This window comes from Nyctibius grandis, chromosome 18 (assembly GCF_013368605.1).
Source record: "Nyctibius grandis isolate bNycGra1 chromosome 18, bNycGra1.pri, whole genome shotgun sequence".
NCBI classification, from domain to species: domain Eukaryota; kingdom Metazoa; phylum Chordata; class Aves; order Nyctibiiformes; family Nyctibiidae; genus Nyctibius; species Nyctibius grandis.
In genome coordinates this window covers 11,622,717-11,648,347 of record NC_090675.1, presented here as the reverse complement: position 1 = coordinate 11,648,347, position 25,631 = coordinate 11,622,717, and the positions used below count along the sequence as shown (strand labels likewise).

The following is a 25,631-nucleotide window of genomic DNA, read 5'->3' as shown; positions in this document are numbered from 1 at the left end:
CATGAAAAAGAACCAGTGCTCTGCTCTCTGCACAGGCACCTAGCAAAACTACCAGCCCTAAAGACCAATTGAATTGTAACGAAGCTCTCTGCAACCAAAGCCAATGAACTCATCATTCTCTGAGAGCCATAACTAAATCCAGTTTGGGTGGGGGAAAAAAATAAAGTTTCCCTGAATCAGCAGGCCATACTCCTCACATCTTTCCATTGAAAGAGTGAAGCACCCTGGGAAAGAAGCCATATAGGACATCTTTCTCTTTTCTACATAATGTTTTTAAAGAGAGAATCCAGCTTTACCTGAACTTTTATTTTTTTACTATAAACAATCGGGCTAAGGCTGAAATATCTTTCTACTGTGGCACAGAAGACAACATAGCCTTCATTCAAACATCCTCCTCCTTCTGTCTTTGCCTTTATCATTTGTATCTGATGCTTGCTAATCACAGACTTTTCTAAAATTGCTGAATCAGTAACACAAGACTACAGTCTTGTTAAGCTATAACAAAAGCATTGGACAATTATCTGCACTAAAAACACTGCAATACAACCTATCAGCATTTGGCAGGTAATTCCATGAGGATAAGATACAGATGTAAGAGCACATGAAAGGAAAAAAGAAAAAATAGTAACTAAAAAAAAAAAAAAAAATAAAAAAATAAAAATCAACAAGCAGCTAATCAATAGGACTAAATCTGAGAGTATAAGGTGGCAGAGGACAAATGCACATAATTGTCTCACCTATTTAGAAATCCAATGTATTTAGCAGGGGTGCATCAGGGAAAATTTCTAACTGGCACTGTGCCTTACAGCTAGAACTCTCAACTTCTTTTGCATTACTGAAGCAGTGAAATCCCATTGTGGCATAACGAGATATTGTACACGTCATATTGGCTCAGACTTGTGCTAGCCCAGTTCTTAACGACTTCAGTCCTTGCCTGACATCTCCATTCAAGAATGGTCAAAATCAACACAATGAACCGTGACCTAAAAGCCATAGTACACTTGCAGCGTATGTGAAGCAATATCAGAATGTAGACGCATCTTAGACATAGGTCAATTCATCAAATGGTTTGAGTCACGTACACTGGCTCTAAAGCCTCTTCTAACTGCTGTGTGTGAACAGGAATGAAGTAAAAGAAGAGAATGGATTAGAATTCTTTCTTTTACAAAACATCACAGAGAATTAGATTAAATTAAAATAGAAACTCTTTGTATGAAGAAGGACGGACTACAACTCAGGGGACTGCTTCGTTTGTTTCTGCACAGATCTTCCACGTAACCCTGGGTCTCACATTCTCTTTGCCGCAGCTATTCAACTGCATAATGAAAACAATAATCCTTTTACCAGCCTTGTTTCCTAACAGCAGAAACCTTTAAAAAAAGTTTCTTACAACTCTTTCCTTAGTGCCCAACACCAAGGGCACTATGAAAAAGCCAAACAAAACCATCCTTATATAATGGGTGCTAAAATGAAAATAAGCATTCTAAATCTTTGCCAGCCCTAGAAGAAACAGAGAAATATCTGCAAGAATGTAAGGATAGCTGGTCCTTGGAAAGTCATTTAGAAGACTAACTCATATTTGATGCAATACTCTATTAATTTTTCTTGCTAATTTGTAGCAGAGAAAATGGCATATTTACAACACACATAGTATCTCTTACAAATTGCCATTGAATCTCTGGCTTCAAATGAAGTTACCAAGCAACATAAGTGAGGCCTTGATATAATTAAGAGCAAATGCAAAACAGAAGTTTTTTCTTCTCTAAGTACCTATTTAACAATTGTAAATACACTGTCTGTATTGTGTCTACCTGTCACTTAAATACTATCAAAATAAATAATTCTCATGGTCGGTAATCAAGAAGTTTGTGACTCAGATAAATATTACTTTTATATACCTGTATACTAAAATAGACCTGTTCACAGCTATCTTCAGGATTGACTACATGTAGCAAATCCATAAAGAAAAGCCTCCTGAAAAGGCTCTTAAAATGGACAAATTCATCAAATTCTTTAAAAAGCTAGATTAATTAACAAGCACCATTATACATGAGCCCCATACCACTGATGGATAAGGAAGTTAGGTTCTTCTCTCTCCCTAAAGTCAATATGTAATTTTAATTTTCAAACGGCTAGGCAATTTAGGAGCCAAAGTAACAATTAAAGGAAGACTGCTTAGGCTTTTGTCCTAGGTCCCAGATTCTTACTGGTGTATCAGTACCCATTTCCCACTCATTTCAGTGGCACATAGTTACCTAAATGCTTACCTAAAACTGGCCCCAAATACTTCTGAAAGCACGCATCCCCTCGAAAATTCCAAATAATGATTTGCTGACTTTAAGGAGCAAAATAACCCAGTGACAATGACCAACAAGTCTCTCATATACGTTGATTACAGGAAACACGCAAAACATAAGTTGTAGTCTTTTAATCTATCTCATAGTTGTTCAGTGGAGTCCAACATTGACTTCCCACTGAAATCAATAAATTTGTATTGGCTAGACTGCCAGAGAAGTTGTTCCCTCCTGAAAGAGATCATTGCAATTCATTTCCCAGCACTAAAATACTACTTACATGTCTATGTAAATCTTTTAACTATGGGATGCTGTAAACGGTATTTCTGCTGAGTATTTACATAATATCTGATAACCAATTGCTTCAGTAGTCAGATTTTCTTGTTAACTTTAATTTAATATGTAAGGCAAGCTAAACATTACCTTGATTTTCTTCCAGTTTTCCAATTGTTTCTATCTGCTCAACAAGGTCGTTTGAGTTCCACTGGCTCATGCCTATGAGAATGGCACTTTTTCCTTCCACCATCTCTTCTGTAGGAGGGAAAAGGAGAACAGAATAAATTGCAGGGACGAACACGATAAGAAAGACAGAGTGATAACTAGTAATTGAGAGAGAAATAAACACTCATCATGATCCCTAATGGGAATATGTAACAGGTTAGCATATGCAGGACTCCTCAAGGAAAGCTTTTTGCTTACTGATAATGCCCTTCAGCATACCTACATGCTTCATATAGTGTGTGCAGGAAAACCATGGCAAAGAGAGGACTGCCTGAATTTTTGCTCTTACCTTGAGCAGTCAGTTAAAAACAAAGTTTATAATAAATCACTTTGAGTGTTTAATATCAAGTAATAAAATTAGTCAAAATTCTTCCCTCCTCTTGGAAAAAATTAATATTTTTTTTTACTATTTTTTTTTCCTTCAGAACATTCAAAAGGCAGAACAGAGGGAAGAATGGACACACGGACCAGTTTAAGGCTTTTCAAGTATGTTTCTTCCCCTTTTATCAAAGCTACCTGGGCTACACAAACCTTTACATTCTCATCCAGGGCCACAGAGACATAATGGAATGGCACCAAGCCGACAGCACAGAGAACCGTCTCTTTTATTGGGATCCCATCCAGGAAGGGGGGTGGGCAAAGATGAAAGCACAAAACAAACCGTAGGTATTTTCTCTCTCTCTCTTAAAAAACACCCAAAACCAAAAAGGCCTAGAAGCTGTAGAAAAACATTTTCCTTCAATTTAACAGCTGTTTGGCAAGAAGAGTGCATTAGTCCTTTCTGAATAAACTTACTAAAAGCATTTTAGCCTGGCTGTATACACCCCAGAATGGTCTTTGTACCTAGGGTGAGTGCACAGAAAAAAAAAAAAAACAAACGCAAAATGAATAATCATGGTTCTTCACTTGTTAAGGCAGATTCAGAGAATGGGTCAAATTCTGCCCTCTCTTACTGCCTTTTGTAGAGATGGGCTCTATTATGGGAGTAAACACAGAAGAATTTGGCCAGAACATTTCTGCCTAAAATGATCCAGATTTTCAAACAAAACCACAAATGTGAGTTTGTTTGTAACCAGGTCTTGCAGTGGGCCTCTAAGTGATTTAAAAATTTATGTTCTTTCATATGTACCTCTCATTTAGAGAGATCTTGGTACTGAGGAGGAGGAAAGTGGATCTATATAAAGGCTTTTAAATCACTTCATAGTCATCACCATATCTTATCTCCCCCTAAGTCCTACCTTTTGGTACTGCTTCTATCACATTACACTTCAGCTACTTAGTAGAAGCATGCAATCCTGCTGTAGCTAAAGCCCCTTCCCAAAAGAGCAGACCAGCAAAGCCAAACCAAGCTTGGTGACCTGATCAACAAGAATGTAGAAAGCTTTTCTGTACTGGTGAATTAATTTATTGTTTACTAGTTCTCTCAGTGTAAGCAGACTTTCACAGACTAAGATGGATTTCAAGGGCATGGATTTTCATGAGACATAACACAAATACCTTGAGATTTTGGTTTTGCCTCCAAAACACAAGATGACTAGCTGCCATTGTTATAGTTAAAAAAGCAAATAACATCTCTATCTACACACATATGCCACACACAGCCTTCTCCTCCAAAATCTCAGTTACACATCCACATCAGCTTTGTACCTATGACAATTTACAGCACTCATAATCTGATGTTAAAGACCCATAATAATGAAGCATTTATCTGTGGAAAGAAAAAAACAATTAAAAAAAAAAATCTAGGTGCAAGGATCATCTTGGTACCAGCTGCAGTGTCTGTGTGCTTACCCACTGACAGGCAACAAATGAGGGAACTTTGTTCCCCAGAATGTACAAAAAAATCCAAACAAACCAACCTACCATAGGACATCCTTTCAAATTGTCAGAAAGAAGATGTGCATCTCTTTTTCAGCACAGTGGCTGTAGCATACTTGTACAGCCAGGGACTCATTTCTAGCTGCGGTAAATCAAGAGGATGCAAGCATGTTTCTGAAAGAACATGAAGTCCACAGCCTGTTTCACAGATTCTAGAGATAGAAGGATCTATTAAATCATTTCACCAGACTTCCTGAAAAAATCACCTCAAATAGTTTCATCCTGCTATATCTGATCAACCAAATACAAATCATTTGACTTTCATAAAAACATTATTCCAATACCTATCTCCATTTAGAACTGCCTGATTTCAACAGACACTTGTAGTGTTCTAGGCAAGGCCAGAATTTTGTGCCAAGTTTTCAAATTCCATTTTATTTTTTCAAATTTTCTTCCCCTGTTTGATTAAGGCTGTTGCCTGGGGCGGGGGGGGGGCGGGGGGCAGGAATTAAAAAAAATAATCTAACTCGCATGTAAGCAGCTTGTCTTTCAAGTTTAAAGTTGTCATTAATTTTACAGCTACAGTAGGCAATTTACAGGAAGGAAAATGGAAAATTAAGTGGTTCACCATCAGATACAGTCACCATCATTGTCAGAGCAACTGGCAGATGAACTTAAGTTGAGGCATCCTGGATCCAAACCTGTACTTTGAATAATAAACAGTAATAATCTGATTAATATTAATTATGCCTCTGCAAAAACAGCTTGTTTAGGAAAATAATATTGCGAATTCAGCCTCACAGAAACAAATCAGTGAGTTATCAGTGAAGTCACTTCAGAGCTTCCAAACCATTCAGAGCACAGAGCTGATCCCCGCCCCCCAAAAGCTGTTTCATTTTCACTGCCTGCCTCCTACCCTCTGCATTTTTAAAGCAAATAAAAAGCTCCTGACGTAACAACTCCTTCATGCTGAATTTCAACTAAAGCTTATACCAGCATGAAAACACAAGAGTCAGTCACCAATCATTCCCACAACAATTCCACCCACAAAGAAAATTAAAACATGCTGAAATACAAAGTTCACTGCAAGACAGCAGAAATTTAATGCCAAATACCGCCCTAAAAATACCAACTGCCATTTGCAATACCACCATGCATCTCCAGACATCGAATCAGCACACGGCAATGAGACTGAAGCCAATTCAGTCCTATAGAAGAAAACAAATTTGCTCAGAAACAGGTCTCATTCAAGAAGAACAGAATGCTGGGAAGGGAGGGGATTTTCTCTCTGTACCTTAACTGTTGATAAATATCAACAGTTGAGTTTTCCACTTCGGATTAGGTTTGCTTTAAACTAGAAAAGAAGTCTCAACAAATATTTAGGGGGAGGGGAATCCATCTCCTTTTCATAGAAACATAGAATTGTTTGTGTTGTAAGAGACCTTTAAAGATCATCTAGTCCAGCCACTCCTGCCACGGGCAGGGACATCTTTCACTAGATCAGGTTGCTCAAAGCCATAAGGATTGCTCTGTACTTAATGAATCCAGTTTGCTACAAAAGTCAAAGAACATTCAACAAGTTTATTCCATCACCCTTCACTCCTGACTTCCAGGTAACAAGAAGACATAAAGACAGCTCAGTCTGACCTCAAGAGCCTACACTATGAAAGATCCTACTGTTGGATTTCAAAGTAGTAGCAGAATTAATCCTCCCTTGCTGGTTATTCTCTTCAAAAAAGCAAGTGAAACATGTCAGCAAAGCATTAGGTTTGGCTCCTGCAAACAAAACAAAAAACAGAGCTCCTGTCTCCCACTGTAGGTAGGAGGCTGTGTGCATGCACACAATCTACAAACTTTACTCCCACTTCAGAACAAGACTTGGCATGTTAAAGAGTGTGCCAAGATTCAGGGTCTCATCAGATGTTGTAGGGAGTGTTGCACCTGATTAAATCCACAAGCATTCAGATATTGCTTCTTCTTGAACAAGCAGAGGTCCCAGTCACTTCAGTGAAAGTTTTGCCAGAGTGGAAAATCTAGGCAATTGGTTTTAAAAGTTGGCCATCAGTAACACAGACACTCATGGCCTTCATCAGGAACTGTTAACAAGAGCACTCCAACTGTAATATCATATACTACCTGACCTGTAAACAAGCTGGGCCCAAGAGACCCCATGAAGCTCTGTACTGTTGTAGTGATGCTGCTTCTGATGCCAGATCCAGCTCATGGCCGCTCACTCATCCACCCCAGCACTTCACCCACCTCCCATAAATTCAGGCCCATTCAGAAATCCCTGAGAGAAGATCTGATGGGGTTTTTTCAGATCCCAGTCTGACGAGGACAAGCATGTCAGCTCATCCCTAAAGGAGCTTAGTTACTTGCTGCAAAATTGGGGAAAGAATAAGGAGGGGAGGACAAAAACATGTACTGACCTCGCGCATCGAAGAATTCGTCATCGGAGCTCTCCACAGAGTCTTTGAGGACGTTCTGCATGTGCCACTGAGCACCACTGAATTGGCGCGGGTCAGCTGGAAATACAGAGACTCATATTAACTGAAAGGAATAGTCTCCTCTGCTCCAGGCTTAAAGGAAAAAAATACATTAATAAACAGTTTGTGTAAATGGCTCAGGAAGATCATTTTGGTCAGCACACGTACTTTGATCTCAACAGAGAGTGAGCCAGAGTTCTCAGGATGGTGCAAAAATTACACCTCTCGCTTCCACCTAACAAAAGTGACTAAAACAAGTTCTTCTTGCCAAGAAGCAAGCTAAAATGCTCATAACCTCCTGGGAAGAGCCAACTCTACAAGCTGGTCCCATTAGATAGCTCTTGGAAAAGATCTTATTAATCCTCATTCTTCTGTCTCAGAGCAAAAACTCATTCTCATGTCCTTCTACTGTCAAGGGATGTCAAGTATCATGCATGTGCCAGAAGAGGGAAAATGCCTTCCTTTTAATGAGTCATGCTGAGATAAGTTTCCAAAGTCATTACCATACACTTGAAAAAGCACCAAACGAAGATAAAACACTTTTAACTCATTTCTTACTCATTAGAGTGACAATTAAAAGAAAAATAAAATAGAAAACAAAACAAAAAAACCTCACCACATTCACAGTCATTGGGCAGTACAGGTTCTAACACAATGTTTATAAAAGCTGTCTCCATAAAACGGAAAAGACTTCACAAGTACTCCAAAGAAAACAGCAGCTCCCTGGAGATGAACTGCCACTAGACTGGCTGGAAATCAGTAAAAGTGCTGGTCCCACAAAGAAAGCTCATGCTTCCAGTGACCTTGAAGTTTGATGCTAACTGTGAAGGGAGGTCAGGAAAAAGCGTCCCAAATCTCCAGGCACAAAATCTGGCTATGAGAAAAGCCCTTGGAAGCATCAGTTTTATTATTATTGCATGAGGAATGCTTCTAGATTTAGAAGCTGTTCAAACATAGCCACAGTCAGCAGCACAAGTCTGCGTAAGCTCACTGCAGCAGTTCTTCACATCTACATTTATTTGCTGGCTGGACTGCACTGCATCGCCCTAATACATTAGTCTTATTGAGTCTGCTTCCTTCTGTGCCAGCAGATTAGCATTAGCCACCTTAATAGGACTCTATTAACATTTCTTGATTGCATTAGACACTGGCATTGCCTGGACTCACTGATTTGATTTACAGTGTCAACTCCTGCATATTTTATTTTAGCATTTTGTTTCAGAGAATGAAAAGACCAGCCCTACTTCAAAATATAGGCTAACTCCTCAGTAATGACACTTGATGTTTCTGTGTCAGCGAGCTTTCTCTTTACCAGATTTGTTGACTGATTCTTAGCAGCCAGATTTCAGCAATTTTTGCAAGCAGGATAACAACTTATATTTCATTTCAGTTGTGCAGTATCACAATTTCTGAGGATAGAAGGGGAAACCACGAAGAAATGCAATGCCTTTAACAGAAACCCACTACATCACTAATTGTCAGTCGCAATAGCTGATCTAGAAGCACGTGTAGTTCCCATAGGCTGTTCAAGCAGCATGACAGACTGACAGTAGGATACAAGGATACATCTCCAAGTGGCAGCAGGAGAGATCACAGAAATGCACAGGTGCTTTTCTTCTAGGAGAAGCGGAAGCAAAGTTTCCTACCTAAACTTTTTTCTTTTGCATAGTACTGCTGGTTGCTACACTCACCTGTTACAGAGGGAGCTGACTGGGGGCTTGCCCTGAGTGCACAGCCACGGTAACGGCGGGGGAGAAGACAAAAGCAGAGCCATCTTGCAGCACCATGCACAGAAGTTGAATTCTCTAGTTAGGCTAGCACTAATTGTAATTAATTGTAATTAAGATTAATTATAACTAAGATTACAATCAGTGATTTTCTTCTGTAAAAAGTCTTGCTTTTTTTCCTCAACCAACAGCTGGAATTCCATTGGTACTTTGCTGCACCTGTGATCTGGTGACATGAGATGAGGCGATAAGATGCACGAGTAAAATGCAACTCTGAAAAGCACTCACTTGATTTTCCCTGCACTAAATCATTTCACATTTTAATTTTTCTGTGGCTGATGCTATCACGTATCTGCATTAAGACAACTCTTGCAGGACTTACAGAAAACAACTTTCCACATCATGGATAGACTAGATCATAGAATCATAGAATGGTTTCGGTTCGAAGGGACCTTAAAGATCATCTAGTTCCAACCCCCCTGCCACAGGCAGGGAGATCTGGGTTTGTGACTCACCATACTTCACCATACACCCCAACCTCACAGCAGGTCTCATTATATAAATTACTAATTAAAAGCAAAGTGACTTCTGAGTGTTGTTGAAGAAGAATCAGTTAAATAAAGATTTTTAGATTTATAATATGCTAATTAGCCAATTTACTCATGTTAGATATTGATTTCCTTAGCACTAATATGTATAAATAAGGATCACAACTGAAACCTATATCCTGTATAGCAGTAGCTTCCATTAGGGTGAGAGCAGCAGACACCACCAGTTGCATCCTCTTGCGACAGGCAGTAAAATAGCTAACTGATGCCACACTTGAATGAGCACCTAAAATAATCCCTGAGGAACGCTCAGCTGCTCTGACCCTCATTTACAAAACAACAACAACAACAACAAAATCAATCTTCTTCCCAGGCACATCCACAATCTTCTTTGACTAAGAATTGCTAGAGAAATAATTCCACATCCTATTATGTGACACTCGTACTTCTGTTTGAGGGCAAGTCAGACTGTACCTCTGTAGATGTCATCCAAATTTAGATGTGAGGCAAATTTCATCCCTGGTGTTCAGTGACTGTGCATAGTTCCAGCAAACTGCAGAAGAAATAGTTCCCACTCATGTATCAGCCACTTCTAATGCTATCCATCCAAAGAAGAAGAAAAAACCCACTATGACCATGCAATCTGTGATATGTTCCACACATAGACCTAAGGAGCAGAACAGCCACAGGAAAGGCCAGTTCCACTTCCACTTTCACCCACAAACACCAGCAGAGCTCATTGTCTCATAGTTACATGAGCAGATTATCCTGCCAAAATCAACAGTAGTTGAAAAGTGTATATGACAGAATAATTAGATCTAGTTTCTCCTGGTCAGGAGGCATAAACCCAAATTCTTTCCAAAGGTTTTTTTTTGTTGTTGTTTTTTTTTTCTGTTTTAAGAAATGTGACAAATTAAGCAGTGCATAAGTGGACTTCATTCCATGTCATATGAGGGTGTTCCTAAATGAGAGGGAAAAAAAAAAATAAACCACACAAAAGGAATTAAAGTGACCTTACTGGTCTGTAGCCAACATTCTCAGAACTAAGGAAATGGAAGTAGAAAAACAGACAAGATAGAGGGCTCTGCCATTGGATTTAATTAGTTGAAAAGTCATTTTACAGATGCACCGGGAAGTAAGCCTAGCCCTGCTGTTAAACCACAGTCATGTTACCTTTCTTCACTGGTTCTGCCTTCTCCTCAGCTTGAATTAGCTTTTACAAACACCGTCTGCAGCTGAAAAAGAAAACCATGACTTGAGTCATGACTGTCTACAGCAGAACTTAACCAGCAGGATCAGCACAAACACTGGGAATGAAATAGCAGTGATTTTATACCTGAAGTGTATTTGTGAGAGGACAGAGTAGCAGAACAGCAGGCACAGTCCAGAAGCATCAGTTTAAGAACCACTCCAGCACCTCCTAAAGGCCCTCTTCTCCTTAACAATGCATGAATCAATGGTGACCTTGTCAGGCAAATGGGACAGGCCGAAAGAAAGCAAGCTGATCTGAATGCCAGTCACACCAGCCCCTCATGTGCACTGGCAGTATCAGTAATGCAGCAGGCTAGTCCAACAGACCATCCAGGCTCAGGTGTGCTTGTACCAGACCTTCCAGGAAGATGCATTCAAGCAGCCTGGGATAAGAACAGCAGTTTTCATTGGATGGGATTACAGCAGTGGGCCTTCCTGAAAAACTAATTCAATATGATTCACGTCACTGTCATAATATTACAGATTTCAAGCTTTGCAGCAGGCCCAGCAGTTTGACACATTTTTTGCTTGTTAATAAGCATTTGCCGATCAAGCCTAGACATAAGCTCATGCCACAGATGGGCAACGATAAAAAAAGCACGCCTAAATACTACTACCACACCAACCTAGTTAGCAGAGACAAAATAGCACACAATGTTCTCATAGCTACTGAAAACTCAGTCTTTTACATAGCAAAGTATTCAAGACTGAATTAATCTCAATTAAAAAAATCATCAAAAATAGACTGTTGCACAGATTAAAACATTTCCACTTGTCAAAACTTGTTTCAGAACTGTGACCATTTTGAATTCAGGGAAGGTTTTCCTAATAAAATTTAAAAAGCACAACTCACTTTTTCATTTGGAAAGAGATGCTAGGTAGAAGGAATGACCTTTGCTGTTGCCATTGACTGCTGTTGCATAATAATGCTTCTTTCTGTTCTGCTAGTTTCAGATGCTTCCTGCCTACCCATTAAGTGATTTAACTGAGCTACCCACACAGTGTTACCTAGTGACTACACAGTTAAGTCTTACTGGACGCCAAAATTACCCACTGTTATTTTCTAGTTATGTTTTATTTCTTCCTTGGCAAACGTAAAGCTGAAGATGTACTTGAAAAAGATATGAATTTAACTACTGGAGGCACTCCTCAGGCTCAGGAGCTCAGGCAAGACAGAGGGAGATGCTGATCCTCCCCTCCAATTATTCCAGAGTGAAAACTAAAGTATGGTCAGAGTAAGCCCTCATCTGTGCACAGACCACCAGAAAAGAAGGACCATATATGCCATTATTGTTAGCAGGGCCACACAGAATTCATCCAAAGTCACAGCAGAGGCTGGAACTGAAATGAAGTCAGTTGAAATTGAAATTAAATCCACTGCAAGTGGAAGGGGCTGAGGGGAAGGAGTTGGAGGCCTACAGAAGTGTGAAGCCAAAGGGAGAGAGGAGGAGGGCAGAGGGGGAGAGGGAGAAAAATAAGTGGGAGGCAAGAGGGAGGCCAGAGGGAGCAAGTACACAAGGCCAAGGGGGACAGGGAAGAAAAAAGTGGAAGGCCAAGGGGGAGAGCTCTCAGAGGGGAAAGTGGGAGGCCAGAGAGGTGGAGAAGGAGGAAAAGAGAGAGAACCTGATGGGAGAGACCGAGAGTGAGAAGGGGGACGGGTGGGCTGAATGGGAGACAAGAGGAGGCCAAAGGCCAAGGGGGAGGGCACGCACAAGGCCACCAGGACAGGGGGTGGCTGGCTGGCAGAGGAGGCTGACGGGGAACGGGAGGCCAAGGGGCAGAGTGCGTGAGGCCAGAGGAAAATGGGAAGCCAGACTGGGGAAGGGGGAGCCCCAAAGGAGAGAGGGGGAGGAAAATAAAAGAGTGGCAGACCAAGGCAGCGGTGGGGTGAATAGAGCCAGAGAGGGGAGGCAAATAAAGGAGCAGGAGGCCAATGCAGGGCAGGGAGGAGTCCAACCAGCCTAACTGGTAGCTGCTTATGAGGGATGTGATCCCGTTTCCTTCTTCCCACCAGGGAGGGCGGTCACCTGACCCAGCAGTTGAGCTGGTAAAGACTGCAAAACCAGCAGAAAACAAAATTTCTAAAAATTTAAGATAATGAAGTTTTCCACCTGTTTGGTTCCCAGAAGCTTGGGAGCTGGCATGGGAAAGAGGTGGAAACACACAAGATTCCTCTTACTGTTGGCAGCAAGCCACCACATCATCAAACCATACCTTCCATTCACGAACCTGCAGTGCAGGCTGAGTCCTGCCCTGCTGAAATCTGTGTACGCTTACAGTCTTGTGAACTGCAGACTTGGAAGCATTGCTGGCACTTCAGAAAAAGGACAGGAGGAAGAATTAAAAGGGACAGAAGTGGGAGCTTTGAGGACAAGCACTAGGAGAAAGATCCTGGTTTAAGAGTCAGCGAGATGAAAGACAAGTAGTCAGGAGCATATGAGTGGGAGAAAAGGCAAGAAAGGTAATCCTGAAAGGGCAATAAAGCAAGCAGGGTCTTAGAGTGAACAAAGTCACTAAGTTTACCAGAAAAGCTGCAGGCCAGAGAAGAGATGTTACAATACTCCCTCTGAGAGCAGTCCTGGGCTGACAGAGGCAGTGTACTGAGACAGGATTTCTAAGAAGGGGAAAAAGGATTGACAGGTACAAAGGAAAAATTGAGAAGTGAAGGGAGGCATTAAGGGAAGAAAAAAATGGTCAGTTTTGGAAAGAAAGCAGCTTGGCACAGGAAGCGGAGAGGAGAAGTAGCTTGAAGACAATCAGCAAGATCGAGCAGATACAGGGAAAGGCTAGAAAGGGGAAAGGGTCAGGAGGTCCCTTTATTCTCATTGTGGCTGCATCAGTCCCTAAATAAAAATCAAAAGGAGAGCAAAGAGCACAGTTGACAAAGCCAGAGAGACGTTTAAAGGCAGAAGAAAGTCCACACAAAATGCAGGTTCCCTTGTCAAGAAGTCAAGTGAAAGAGCTGAACAAAGGAACAGTCCAGACACCACCATGGTCAGAAGTATCCAATGTAACCAACTCCCCTCCCCATTCCTCACTCAGTGTCTTTCATCTCACAGCAATTCAGCAATGACAAGTCCCTGGTTACCTACTCTGTACATCCTTCAACTGGCAGTTCTGCAGCAGATGATAAGGACAGGCATATATTCACTTATTGAGTACAGGAAACAAATCGAGAAACTAAGCCATGCAGGCCTTTAAGCCCCTATTTTAAGGTACCAGTAACATTTCCAGTCTTGCACCTCATGAGATTACTGGTTTAACATGGCTGTTCAGGCTCCAAATGTGAGATCAAGCTTTGCTGTCAATGTGGTACATCTCTTAGAGCCGTTTCTTGATGCTTTAGGTGCCAGCTTCCCCACAGCAGAAATTAACTTCACCCTCCCTCTCAGCAGTTATCATCACCTCCTCCAAACTCACTCCCCAAAACCAGAGAAGATATGCATATTCTCTAACCTTTTCCTGCAACGACTGTAGGTGGACTGCCTGCACCACATCAGAAAGACTCTACTTTCACAGTGCAGAGATTTTGGCTTCCTGAGGAGGATTTGGCATTTTTGAGTCACTGCTGCCTGTTAAAAAATGAAGTAGGAGATGAAGAGCAGATACCACACCACCCCCACAGGGACATGTCAGGTAGTGATCTGCAGTTGCTGCTACGTGGTTTTGCAACCTACAGTCCTGCAAATGTCCAAGCATTTCTGCGCAGGGACTATTTGAAGCGCTTCAGATCTGGAAACCACTAGGTGAGATCTGGCTAATCAAACAAGTCAAGTCAACCACCTCTAAAAGCCCTTTATAAGCACACGTCATTCAACAGTGATCAAGCAGCACATTTCACGGCTACTAGAATGATGGTCTGTCTTTGTGGTAAGTCTATAGCACTGGCAGGGGCTGCAAGGCAGGGTACATACAAGCAGAATAGCCACAACATTTCTATATTTGTGCATATTCCAGTTCACGTTGATAAACTCAGTAGGTTCAATTTACAAAAGCAGCACATTTCCCCTGCTCCTAACCCAGATATGTTCTGCCAGAGCTCCTCTGCGAATGGTCAATTCTTGCTTTTCTTTACAATAAGTAGTGACAACATCATAAAGCCAACATCAAGTCATATTTTGTCTCCTGAAGTGAGTGGAATCACAGCCAAGAGAAGTACCAGCCTTTAAAATTCCTGTGCAAAGCTGGGTTTGAACAAGCAAGCTATGTATGCAGGCTACATTACTCAAGTACTACTGAAATTGAAACCAATGCTCCCTTATTTTCCTATGAAAGTTAAAAGGTCTGCAAACCAACAGCAAGGAAAAAACAATGAGACTTTTTCCCCATTTATTCCTTCACCTTCCAAAGATAGAAAACAACCATTTAGTTCAATACTATATTTACATCTTCTGAAATTATTGATACTCTCATGTTCCTGAGTGCTATGTCTCTGGTCTGCCACAAATCCATGCATATTTTGGGGGAATAATAAAAAAAATAAACACTGCTGGGCAAAAACTTTGGGTTTAGCTTTAATATTACCATGCTGCTGCAAAGCTGTGCCACAAACCAGCACCAAACACCAGGCAAGTTTCACATACAGACCAGCAGGCATTCAGTCATAGCACAGTTAGGCCTTCACCTTCAGAAGCAATGGGCTCTGTGTGCAACCTAGAAAAAAACCACTTCTGCAACAGCAAGAGGTTTCTCATCCGTTCTGCTAGCTGGCACCGGTCATTCATGCACACAGAGCGTATGCCAGCTGCTGCGGGGCTGCCACTGCCACCATGCGTGGGGCATCAGGGCTTTGCTGCCGAGTACCCCCAGCCCCAGTCGACCGACCGCCAAATCACTCAGGCTCGAGGAAGCACGAGTTCAAACATGTGAACCTGCACGACGCAGGAGAGACTGCATTCGCCTTTGCCTTTCAGCAAGTCCTACCCAACGAGCACACCCTTATCATTTCCAGAGGAGCCCACGGCTGCTGCGTCCCACTCTGTTTCTCCTGACCAGGCGGCAGCCACAGAGCTCCCCCGAGCCGGGAGAGACCCCTCCCTGCCCGGTACCGGGGAGGAGAGCCAGGAGGCGGCCCGACAGCGGCGACCGGGGCGGACGCCCGCGATGCACCGGCAGCCCCGCACGGCACTGCCGTGACCAGCGGCACCGGCGGATGCGGGCGCCGAAGGCAGAGAGGACCCGCTCGGAAAAACGTGAAAGACAAACGCACCTGTGTCTCGCTCACAGAAGTTTGCGTTTACCGTTCCGGCGGGCCGGCGGCGGGGCCCGCCCGGCGAGGCGGGCACGGAGCCGGGACTGCCCGCGAGGCCGCCGGTGGGCGGGAGCGCGCTGGAGCCTCACGTCCCGCCGCGCGGGGCCCCGCGCTCCCTCACGGCTGCCCCCGCCCTGCCCCGCGCTCCCTCACGGCTGCCCCCGCCCCGCCCCGCGCTCCCTCACGGCTGCCCCCGCCCTGCCCCGCGCTCCCCTCAGGGCTGCTCCCGCCCCACGGCCCGCGGCCCCGCACTCCCTCAGGGCTGCCTCACGCTCCCCTCAGGGCTGCCCCCGCCCCGCCCCGCGCTCCCTCAGGGCTGCCCCATGCCGCCGCGCGGGCTCCGCACTCACCTGACCGCGGAGCTTTCGCCATTTCAGTGCTGCCCGCTCGCAGCCAAGCCGTCTCCAGCCGCGTCAGGTGCTCGCCCGCGGGACCCTCCCGGCGCGCCGGCACCCCGCGCTCCGCCACCCCATGTGCCCCCGGCGGAGGCCCCGCACCGCCCACTCGCCTGCGGCGCTGAAAGACGCGGCCGGGAGACGCCGCCGCGCCGCTCAGTCCCGCCGCGCAGCCCGCCCGCCGCGGCGCAGCCGCCGTCGCTAAAGGCGCAGCGAGCGGCTCCGCTGAGAGCGTGGGCCGGGCCGGGCCAGTGTGGGGATGCGGCTGCTCACAAACGGCCTGGAGAGAGCGGCTGTTGTGGTCCGAGCAGTCCTGCGGTGCGGGGAGGGGCGCACAGATCCGCCCGCAGGGCTTGCCTCGTCTCGCCCGGCCTCGCCGCTGCCGACAGGGACCCGCGCCGGTGCGAGGCACAGGCCGGGACCACCCGCTCCTGCGGGCGGCAGGGCCCACAGCGGAGGCCCTTCAGGGCTGTGGCCGGCTCGTCTTGCCCGGTAGCCCCCACGGCGCGCCCGCCGGGGAGGGGTCGGGGCTCCCTTGCCGTCGTGGTGCTCCTCGGAGCCGCGGGCGCGGGGTGGTCAGGAGAGGAAAGGGGGTGGGGTCTGCCGCCCCCCTGCTGCGCCGCACCGCGCCCGGCTCCAGTGAGTTGGCGCTGGCCTGCTGCCCTGGCCCGGGGTGCCAGAGGGCACACGGCTCAGCCCCTGCAGCAGCACTGCCCGTGCAAACTGTTCCTACAAGTGGTTCCTCTGGATTTTAACAGCAAAAATCCTTTGGCCATTGCCAAGTCCTGTGTCAATGCAGTGGCTGAACTGCTGCAACGCACTGCCTTTCAAGTCGGCAGTAGGCAAGCAGCTTACAGTCTGCTGGGAGAGTTGAAGTAGGGAACTTTCCGGGCAAGACTTGCTTCCTACCTCTTCAAGAGCCTCACTAGCAGCATTTCTCTCACACCGCCAAGGAAGAAAGTAGAGTAGCCAGCATCTCCAGATCTCCCAAGAATTGGGAGAAACTCACCTTAAGAAACATCTTAAGTGGTAGCCCATTTTGTGGGAACAAAGGGAGGAGGCAGGCAGAGAGCCTATGAGGCCTTATTTTATTTACAGCATGTCAGAACACCAAGTAAAGCGCAGTAAACAAGTTTTGCCCAAGGAAGCATACAATTAAAGAGCCAAGCAAACACAATGCAACCAAGTCCTAAAGCAACTTACAGGCTCTGTGCCAATACCAACTTGGTGTAGGTATAAAAATAAACACATGATTTGCTCTGGGTGTTGCTAAGCAGTTCATTCAAGAAGCCACAGCAAATACCCCAGAGAACAGAGTGAGTTAAGTGGGTTGGTTTGAGGCTCAAGTGGAATAGCGCCAACTCCCAGCAGTTCTCACCCCCAGAGCCAGCAACAACTAAACTATAGTTCACCTTCCCCCAGCTATGGGTGACAGTGCTACGTGCTGGAAAATTTGGCCTTGAGACACATTGTCTCTACTGTTTCACTTGAAGTTCCCATTTAAAGTATTTGACCACATGGTTGCTTTCCCAAAGATGCTACAGTGTTACTAAGCCACCAAATAAAGCAATCCTAGAGAAAGGCTGTGCTGGCTCAGGAGAAAATGAAAGGCAGAGATATGTTCGGACAGTAGTGTCTTCCCTAGTCTGTGCTGCTTCCTACTCTGAAAGTTGCAGCACCTTCCAAACAGCTCCTGTCTTGTACAGATGTGACCTGCCACCATCACTTCTGGGAAAGAGCAGGTCGCTAATCAATGGGATAAAACAACCTATTTTAATTGGATGTTAACTCAGTATGAGTTGGAGTAGGAAACAGAACAAAAGACAGATGATGGGACTAAAACATAGTTTTAACAAGTAGTTGAAAATGCAGGATTATCCACAGCTATCAAATGTATGACAAACCCATTTTCAGTTTACTGTAAAGGGTGTCATGACAACAGCATGCAAGGAAGTGATGGACAAACAGCAATTATCTTCTCCCTGCTATTCACCAAGGGCAAATGTGCATTGCATTCAGCTTTGCTTCCTGTTACGCCAGTGGAGTATCTCTGAAATCTACATAGGACTGAATTCAAGCCTGGCTGCTATAGAGCTGTGCCTGCTGACACTAGGTTCACCCTGGGTTCACAAACCAGGAGACTGCTGAGGAAGTAAGGGAAATGGGAGATCTGTCCTCTAGAGCCAACATTGTTTGTCCAAAGTCAGAAGATAATTGCTTATTTCAAGAAGGGGTGATGCTGAGTGCAGTTCCTTCAGCAGTTGTGGGGCTTCAGTGTTACAGCACTGTGGGACTCAAGGAAAGCAGCTGATGAAGAGGGTGCAATGAAGTCAGGATAACCCTTTAAGCTCAGTTCCTATATCCTCCCTGAAGTCACCACAGAATTTGAGAGGCAGCCCTAAGGAGCAGACACCACACTGAGTCAAAGAAATCAGCAGGCAGTAAAGCAGCTCACAGCCAAGGGTTGCACGTCAGCCACCCACTAGAAATGGGTTGCACTATGCTGTTTTACTTGGAAGGACTGAGAAATTCTCTGGCAGCAGATACACCTGCTTTGTAGCTGCTCATGCCAGTGAAACAGCCAAAGCAGCTGTCCAGGATCCAAGAACAAGCCTTGAGATGGCAACTCTTGGCAACATAACTTCAAATAGTTTGAGAGGCCTCTCCACACTGTTTATATGTCACCCACGGCCAAAATAAAAAAGAGGCAGGATATGTCAGAGCCCAGCACTTCAGAAGAGAGCAGCATTCTGCCAAACACCAAAGGGAACAAAATCAGAATCCACAGAGGCAGAACAGAAGACAGCAATGGATGGGCAACTGGTCCCAACAAAGACTTCATGGTACTCCCAGGTACAGGGAATTGTCTAGCAGGAAGGTACGTGGCTTGGTGAAGAGGCTGTAGTGCTGCAGAAAGAGTTACTTAGAAGAAGCAATCCTCCCTGTCCACTCTAAAGAGCATGTCAAGGACAGTGACCTTAGCAATATTCAGAAGACTAGTTCCACAGATTAAAAAAACCCAAGTGTTCAGAAATGCATGAATCAAAACTTTACGGAATAGTATGGAATTGTGGCAGCTATAGATTTTTATGCTGTTACTTCAGGGCAATTTTGGGAGGTTTTTTTGTCAAGTTTTGACACAGGGAGGGGAGGAAGCTGGAAAAGGAGGGCAATGTCTTAATTTTCAAAGTGCTAGAATACAGCTTGCATTAGTCAAGCTTTCCACTCTCAAAAATCAGGACAGGACAGTGACAAAACACCACATTGAGAGGGAAAGGAGGAAGAAGCAAGCAAACCTAGAGGTACAATTTTTATCTAGGTTGCTGCAGACACACAGAAAAAGCCTAAGTTAACCAGCATCTACTGATTAAAAACAGAAGCTAAAACCTGCCATGCCTACATACTGGTTTGCTCATACTATAATCTTTCTGGTTAGATATCTCATTCTTTCAATAATGGAATAGCTCACATTTTTTCCTCTCTTGCCTCCCCAATCTCACTGTTAAAGAATAACCCAGACTCTCCAATCTCTAATATTACTGATATTTGCTCTGCTTTATTGAGCCCTTTCTGATTTTTCCATTAAAAAAAGAGGAAATGATAAAATTGTGTGGTCTCTCCATTTCTGTGGATAAGCACAGGTCATCTGTTCTTTCCACGTGGAAAAATCTATCAATTTCCCAATGTTATTTTTCATAAAGGCAGACTGTTTTTTCTAAAACATTGTTATAGTGGCTTAATGCGTTGCTAGGAAGCCTTCTTCCCAGAGACTGATTGCTGGTCCATAGCAGAGCAGAATGTTAGGAAATATCAGCAGGAGGAAGGACTGATGATAAATGTAAGAAGATTTGTATAATATCAGCTTGATCCTAAATCCGTCTTCTTTTTACTAAATGAGGGACTGAGTATTTGAAAAAAAATCCGGGTACATTCAGGAGAACAAAAATTAAATGCTAAAGGAGTAATCAGACAGCACAGCTCTCTGGGTGCTTTAGACAGTAGGCTATTTTTAGTCATCTGTTTCCTAACTGAAATGCTGAGGGGAGAGGGAGAGACCGTGATACCAGGATTTTTAGAAGCATCTATGGAGCGTTCCTGTTCCGCAGTGCAGCAGCTGTTTGCACAGACATACCCAACCTCAATTTCCACTGGCTTTCTCAGGCACAGAGCAACCTCAACTAGGGCAAGCTGCTCGTCCTGCTTCTGGGAATGACACTGCAAACCGTCTGAACTCTGCCACAGGTCCACAGCTCATGGCACCCAGCGAGGCTTGTGGATGGCTGGCTGCATGACAGACAAACCTGCATGCACCATGCTCACACTCCAGTCATACTAGGAGGGAGGTAAGGCAGAGGAGCCCAAGGGATCAGGGAAAGAAGTTGTAGCTACCCCGTTCAGCAGGACAGAGACTTTCACACCATCCTGCCATGCCACCCATGTAACTTTGACCGAAGTTAGACCTACCCTTGATAATTATGTGACCGTTACAGCTGAGAAACTCAGAGTGGCACAACTAGGCTGATATTGTCAATATAGCTGTGGTATCAAACACCTTATCTGACGCTGCAAAGCATCTGCAGGAAGCAAGGGAGTTACTTGTGTAGTTAGCCCCTCCCAGTTCTCCACTACTGTAGGTATATTGCAGTCAATAACCAAGTAAGACTGTCAGCTATAAACAGCCATTACAGCTTGACAATATCATACACATTTCTTTCTACCATATTTAGAGAGTTAACAGTTTGGAAACCCCCATCATAGATGAACTGGAAATGCACAATGCTCCTAAAAAAGCTCTTCCCCCAGGACTTGCACCTTGGTTTCTGCTGGTACACAAGTTATTCAGAACAAGCTCACAAAAACATTCACAGGCAAAGAAATGCAAATTATTTTCTTTTATTTGCTGCATATTCAGAAGGTACAAATATTCTCAGTTCACTCAGTGCTGGTTACTCTCCAAATTCAGCTACAAAATTCAGTTAATAATTTGTTAAAAAGATGTAGGGTGGATGGGAGGAAAGCCCCCCAACCCATATTTTTCTACCCCATCAACCCACAAAAGCCCAGACTGAGTCAAGAGACTGACTCCACAGCCTGCTGTGCATATGCTGGGTGACTCCATGCACATCACTTCATTCCCCTGAGCCACATTTCCTCCTGTCTGTAAAGAGAGGCAGGTGATGCATTTCCTCGCCTGTAATACAATTCTAGATCTATTAATATTTCCAGCAATGGTTTCTCTTGAAGCAAGCAAGATTCACCTGCTGTAACTCCCAAACTGCTAGCTTCTGCCTTCTTTAGAAGGTATCTGATCTTCACTTTACATTTTGAGGAAACAGCCTCCCAAGGTATTCACAGCTTCCCGCCAATAGACAATTATCGTTGTCCTGCTGATACACAGAGTGAGACCACACACTAGGCATTGGCTATTTCAACATCACTTTGTCTCCAATAAGAGGAGTAAAAAAAAAAAAAATTCTCTACCTGTAGGCAAAGTCACAAAACACTGTGCAAAGGAGAAGGAATTAGAAATTTCCCTAGAAGTCACAGACTGGGGGGGATTGGACAAAGCTGATACTCTAGTGGCAGAACTCTGGCTAAGAGTGCTCTATTTGTCAAGTAGATTGTCCTAAGGGTCTATTTAAACAATTTAATGCAATAACGCACCTGAGATGCAGTGAAGGCACAATGACTCAACTTCCTCTGGAGATACTACTAGCAATAGCTCTACTAGGTACCAGCAGTGATAGGATTTAGCTTCTTCAACATGGTAAGAAGGTGTGGATTGAAGAAGTGATACGTGCCCTTCAATCCTGCTAAGATGGATCAGATCCAGTTAGGTTACCATCTCAGCAAAAGCTGCACAGTGCTATTAAGAAGATTAAAAAAGCCATTTTCCATTGTTAGAGTGTTTCCAAATAAAGCAAGAAGGTATACACCTTGGGCATATGAATCTATCCACTTTCCTAAACATCTGTCAAAATGGAAAAGTAAAAACATTTATTACCCAAATCAAAACACACTGACACGGTGCATTGGAAAGACAATGCTACTTGATGCTCTGGAGACTTGAAACTGCTCTGCAGGCATCAGGCAGACTTCAGCAAGCTTTCCTCCCATGCATGTACGTGGAGCTTTGTTCCACTCACATAATTTCTATTCAACAGGTAAATGCTCCCGGCTCAGCTTTCCTAAGACATGCTGCCTAGAACCACAAACGAAGCTGATGCAGCTTTGCTCAGTTTGAAAATCAGGCCTCCATATCAGCCAGGGCAATGCCATCAGTATAATGCAGTAGAGCAAGTTAGTAATCCACAAGTAGAGACACCCTGAAGAGGCCAGTGCATTCAAGAGGGTGAAATTCCATGCATGCACCCCCCCTTCCCACTGTTATTAATAACCTCTTGTTAGGGAAGTCTTCATGCTGATGTTAAATGTCACTCTACACACCCTGCCTCAGACTAATAACTTACTTACATTCCTCCCTATTTTAAACAGCTAACTGAGCATGACTGAGAGCTACTCAGACATAATTCATTCTCTCTCTTTATTCCCATCCCTTCCTCCCCCAGTTCTCACACTAATGAAACAATCTGGTGCACCATGTATTCCCCATCAGAAGTCTACCTACACTAACCTCCAGAGAGCTGGCCTGCTCCAGAAACCCGACCTCAGAGCAGGGACCAGTCTCACTCCTCCATCTGGGACTCAGGCAGCTTTCCCAGCCCCAGAAGGAAACAGACAAAGTATTCCAGCAACGCCTTCTACAGAGCAAGGTGGAAACAGCAAGCACATAGCCCCACGCGGTCCAAAGCTGCAGCATTTTCACGCTGGTTACCTTCTCACACTGGCTAAAACCAGCAACACCAGAGTCACTGCAGGTGTGACCAGTCTAATCCATCTGGCTCCTTTGCTCCTGCACAGAACCACGGGCTCTTGCTTCCTAGTGGCCACTATGAGATTGCTTCGTCTTGGCCCCTTGAGCCACTAGCCACAGCAACAGCACCCTTTCAGGTATCGCCCGCAGCATGTACCCCAGTTTGTCAGGGTGACTCTGTCTTTTGTGTGTGTTCCTCTGGCACAGCTAGACTGAAAATACAAATCTCCGCTGAAGGAAAATGGGGCAAAAGGAAAGCGCTTCCCTGCATGTGCTAGGAGTTGTGGGAACCAAGGCAGCCCTCTTACCAACACGTTGCAGCCTCTATTATGTAAGAGACAACAGGCAGACACAAACACACACAGGTGAAGCACGAAACAGATGACAAATGACCAGTTGGGACCACTGCTTCTTTTCTCTTAGACCAGACTTCCATCCTAAACCCTAAGTGCAATCTAGTACTTCAAGCACGCTGCAAGAGAGAATGTGGGGTCTTCTGAGAAAAAATATACTTGAAAACTATTATGTTCTTCCAGGACATACCTTGAGCAGATATACTGAAGTAGATCTTCTATTTGGCTGATAACTGACTGACATGCACATCATGAAGAGAGCCTCTTTTGCTATTGCTGGTGAATCAATTCTCAAAAAAAACCAAACCCACAAACCCAAAAAACCCCACCTCTTTTTCCCTGGTGAAAGGGAAGTAATCCGTAGAGAAGCAGGATGTGCAGAAAGTTAGCCTCCAGGAGTAACCCAGAGACAAAGCAAGCCAAAGAGAAGGAAGGAGTTCAGTTATGTTCTTACACTGACATTAATGGAAGCTGAATTAGGTCCAGCATTAGTAGGAAAAAAGTAGCTCTCCAAAGCACTGGTAGAGCAAACACTGTTGCCATAACTACCTCACTCCCAGAAGCACGCCGATTTAATTTCTGCAGTTAAATATTTACAGAGTAGACTGCATGCTTTCAGGAGTTGCAGGAGCTGCTCGTAGAATCCAAATGTGCAGTCCTGTCTTTGCGGTCCTCCCAGAGGATTTCCAGAGTCACCCCTCACACCCTTGCTTCATCCCTCCCTCCACACCTCGTTATCCATCAGGAAGGAGGCACACGGCTGCCCCAGGTGGGAGGACAAGCCAGGAGCTGAGGGTGCTCACCCTCGGTGGGGGGACATGGCTGTACCTGTGGCACAGCTTCCGCAAGGACCAGGGACTTGCCTACTGCAAGGGGGGCTCTTGGCCACGGGCAGAGGTCCAGGTAAGGCTAGTCAAGGCAATTAATGCGTGTTGGTGCGCCCACGGTATGACACTGCCCTTGCACCAAACTGCTCTGATATGCTTCTACCAGCCATCACCTAAATCACTCCTAACCACCCTGTAAACTTTAATTCTACTTCAGCTATATATGACTGCAACAATTTATATTTGTTGGAGTCGTCCACACATCTGTAGAACCACTGAATTCTTTCATCCTCTTTTTGCTTCATCCCTCCCACAGCTCTGACATTGAAGAAACTTGCATATAAAGAATCAAGAAAAAAACAGGCCTGCAAAGATCTTACAATGAAATCTAGTCCAGATCCATGGCAGTGGATCCTCTGCAATACCAGGTAGAATAGTATGTTTTGGATATCTAACCTGTTCCTAAAGACTTTCAGCAATGAGAAACAGCGCAGTGTCCAAAAAAATGTATTCTTCACTACCTATACCATTAAAATACTTTTAAAATCTGAAACTGCTTTTGGTAGGCCCCCATGACTTAGCTTTAAAATATGGACTCAGAGGCATGACAGTGCTTTAAATAAATGCATGGCTTTAAATAAACATGGCTCATTAGATGCATAGTTAACAATTGCAGTGGTATTATGGTTGCACCTTTCAGGCCCATATATAGTCTCTATCAACCTTCTGTGACAAGAATTATGCACATGTGTAATGTTTATCCAGCTTGATGCCACTTTGTCCCTTAGGAACAATGACATGTAGAGTCACTTTAAGATGAAGCCCCACAATTATGAAATTTTTCAGGGTAGAAACTTTGTAACTGCCTAGCTTGCATGTGTAAATAATGCATTACGAAATCCTTTAGCTAAGTTCCTTAGGAAGGGCTGAAGAGTGTGAAGTCAGGGATCCTACCTAAAGCCTTCACTCTCCACACATTTCTGCTCCAAGGCGGCACCAAATGCCACACAATTCTCATCCAGAATAAAAGTTTACTTTGGCATCATCAGTCAGAGGATACCACTCACAGCACCAGGGGACTTATGAGAGAAAGTATGTTTACCTTGACAGATGGCCACATTACTTCGAGGCGTATGGTAGTCTGACTTGTAATGTTCCCAGGTACTCCCTTGCCTGTTGAGTGCTGACTATTCCAAAGGAGTTCAGATGGAAGTTATCTTAAATTAAAACCATGTTCAGTCCTAAGAAACAAGTGTTGTTTATTAAAAAAGTATCTTGAAAATACTTTCACAAGCATATATACACA

General features: G+C 44.3%; 1 protein-coding gene across 1 annotated transcript in view; it reads right to left on the bottom strand.

Annotated features, from left to right (window-relative positions):
* The window catches only part of PITPNM3 (PITPNM family member 3), a 64,496-nt gene extending 48,248 nt beyond the window's left edge, over positions 1 to 16,248 (bottom strand). Inside the window, exons 1-3 of the mRNA XM_068415616.1 lie at positions 16,227 to 16,248; positions 7,043 to 7,138; positions 2,718 to 2,825 (exon numbers count right to left, since the gene is read on the bottom strand). Coding sequence (XP_068271717.1) covers positions 2,718 to 2,825; positions 7,043 to 7,138; positions 16,227 to 16,248 — 226 coding nt within the window. The remainder of the gene's footprint in view (positions 1 to 2,717; positions 2,826 to 7,042; positions 7,139 to 16,226) is intronic.
* Positions 16,249 to 25,631: the final 9,383 nt, after the last annotated feature.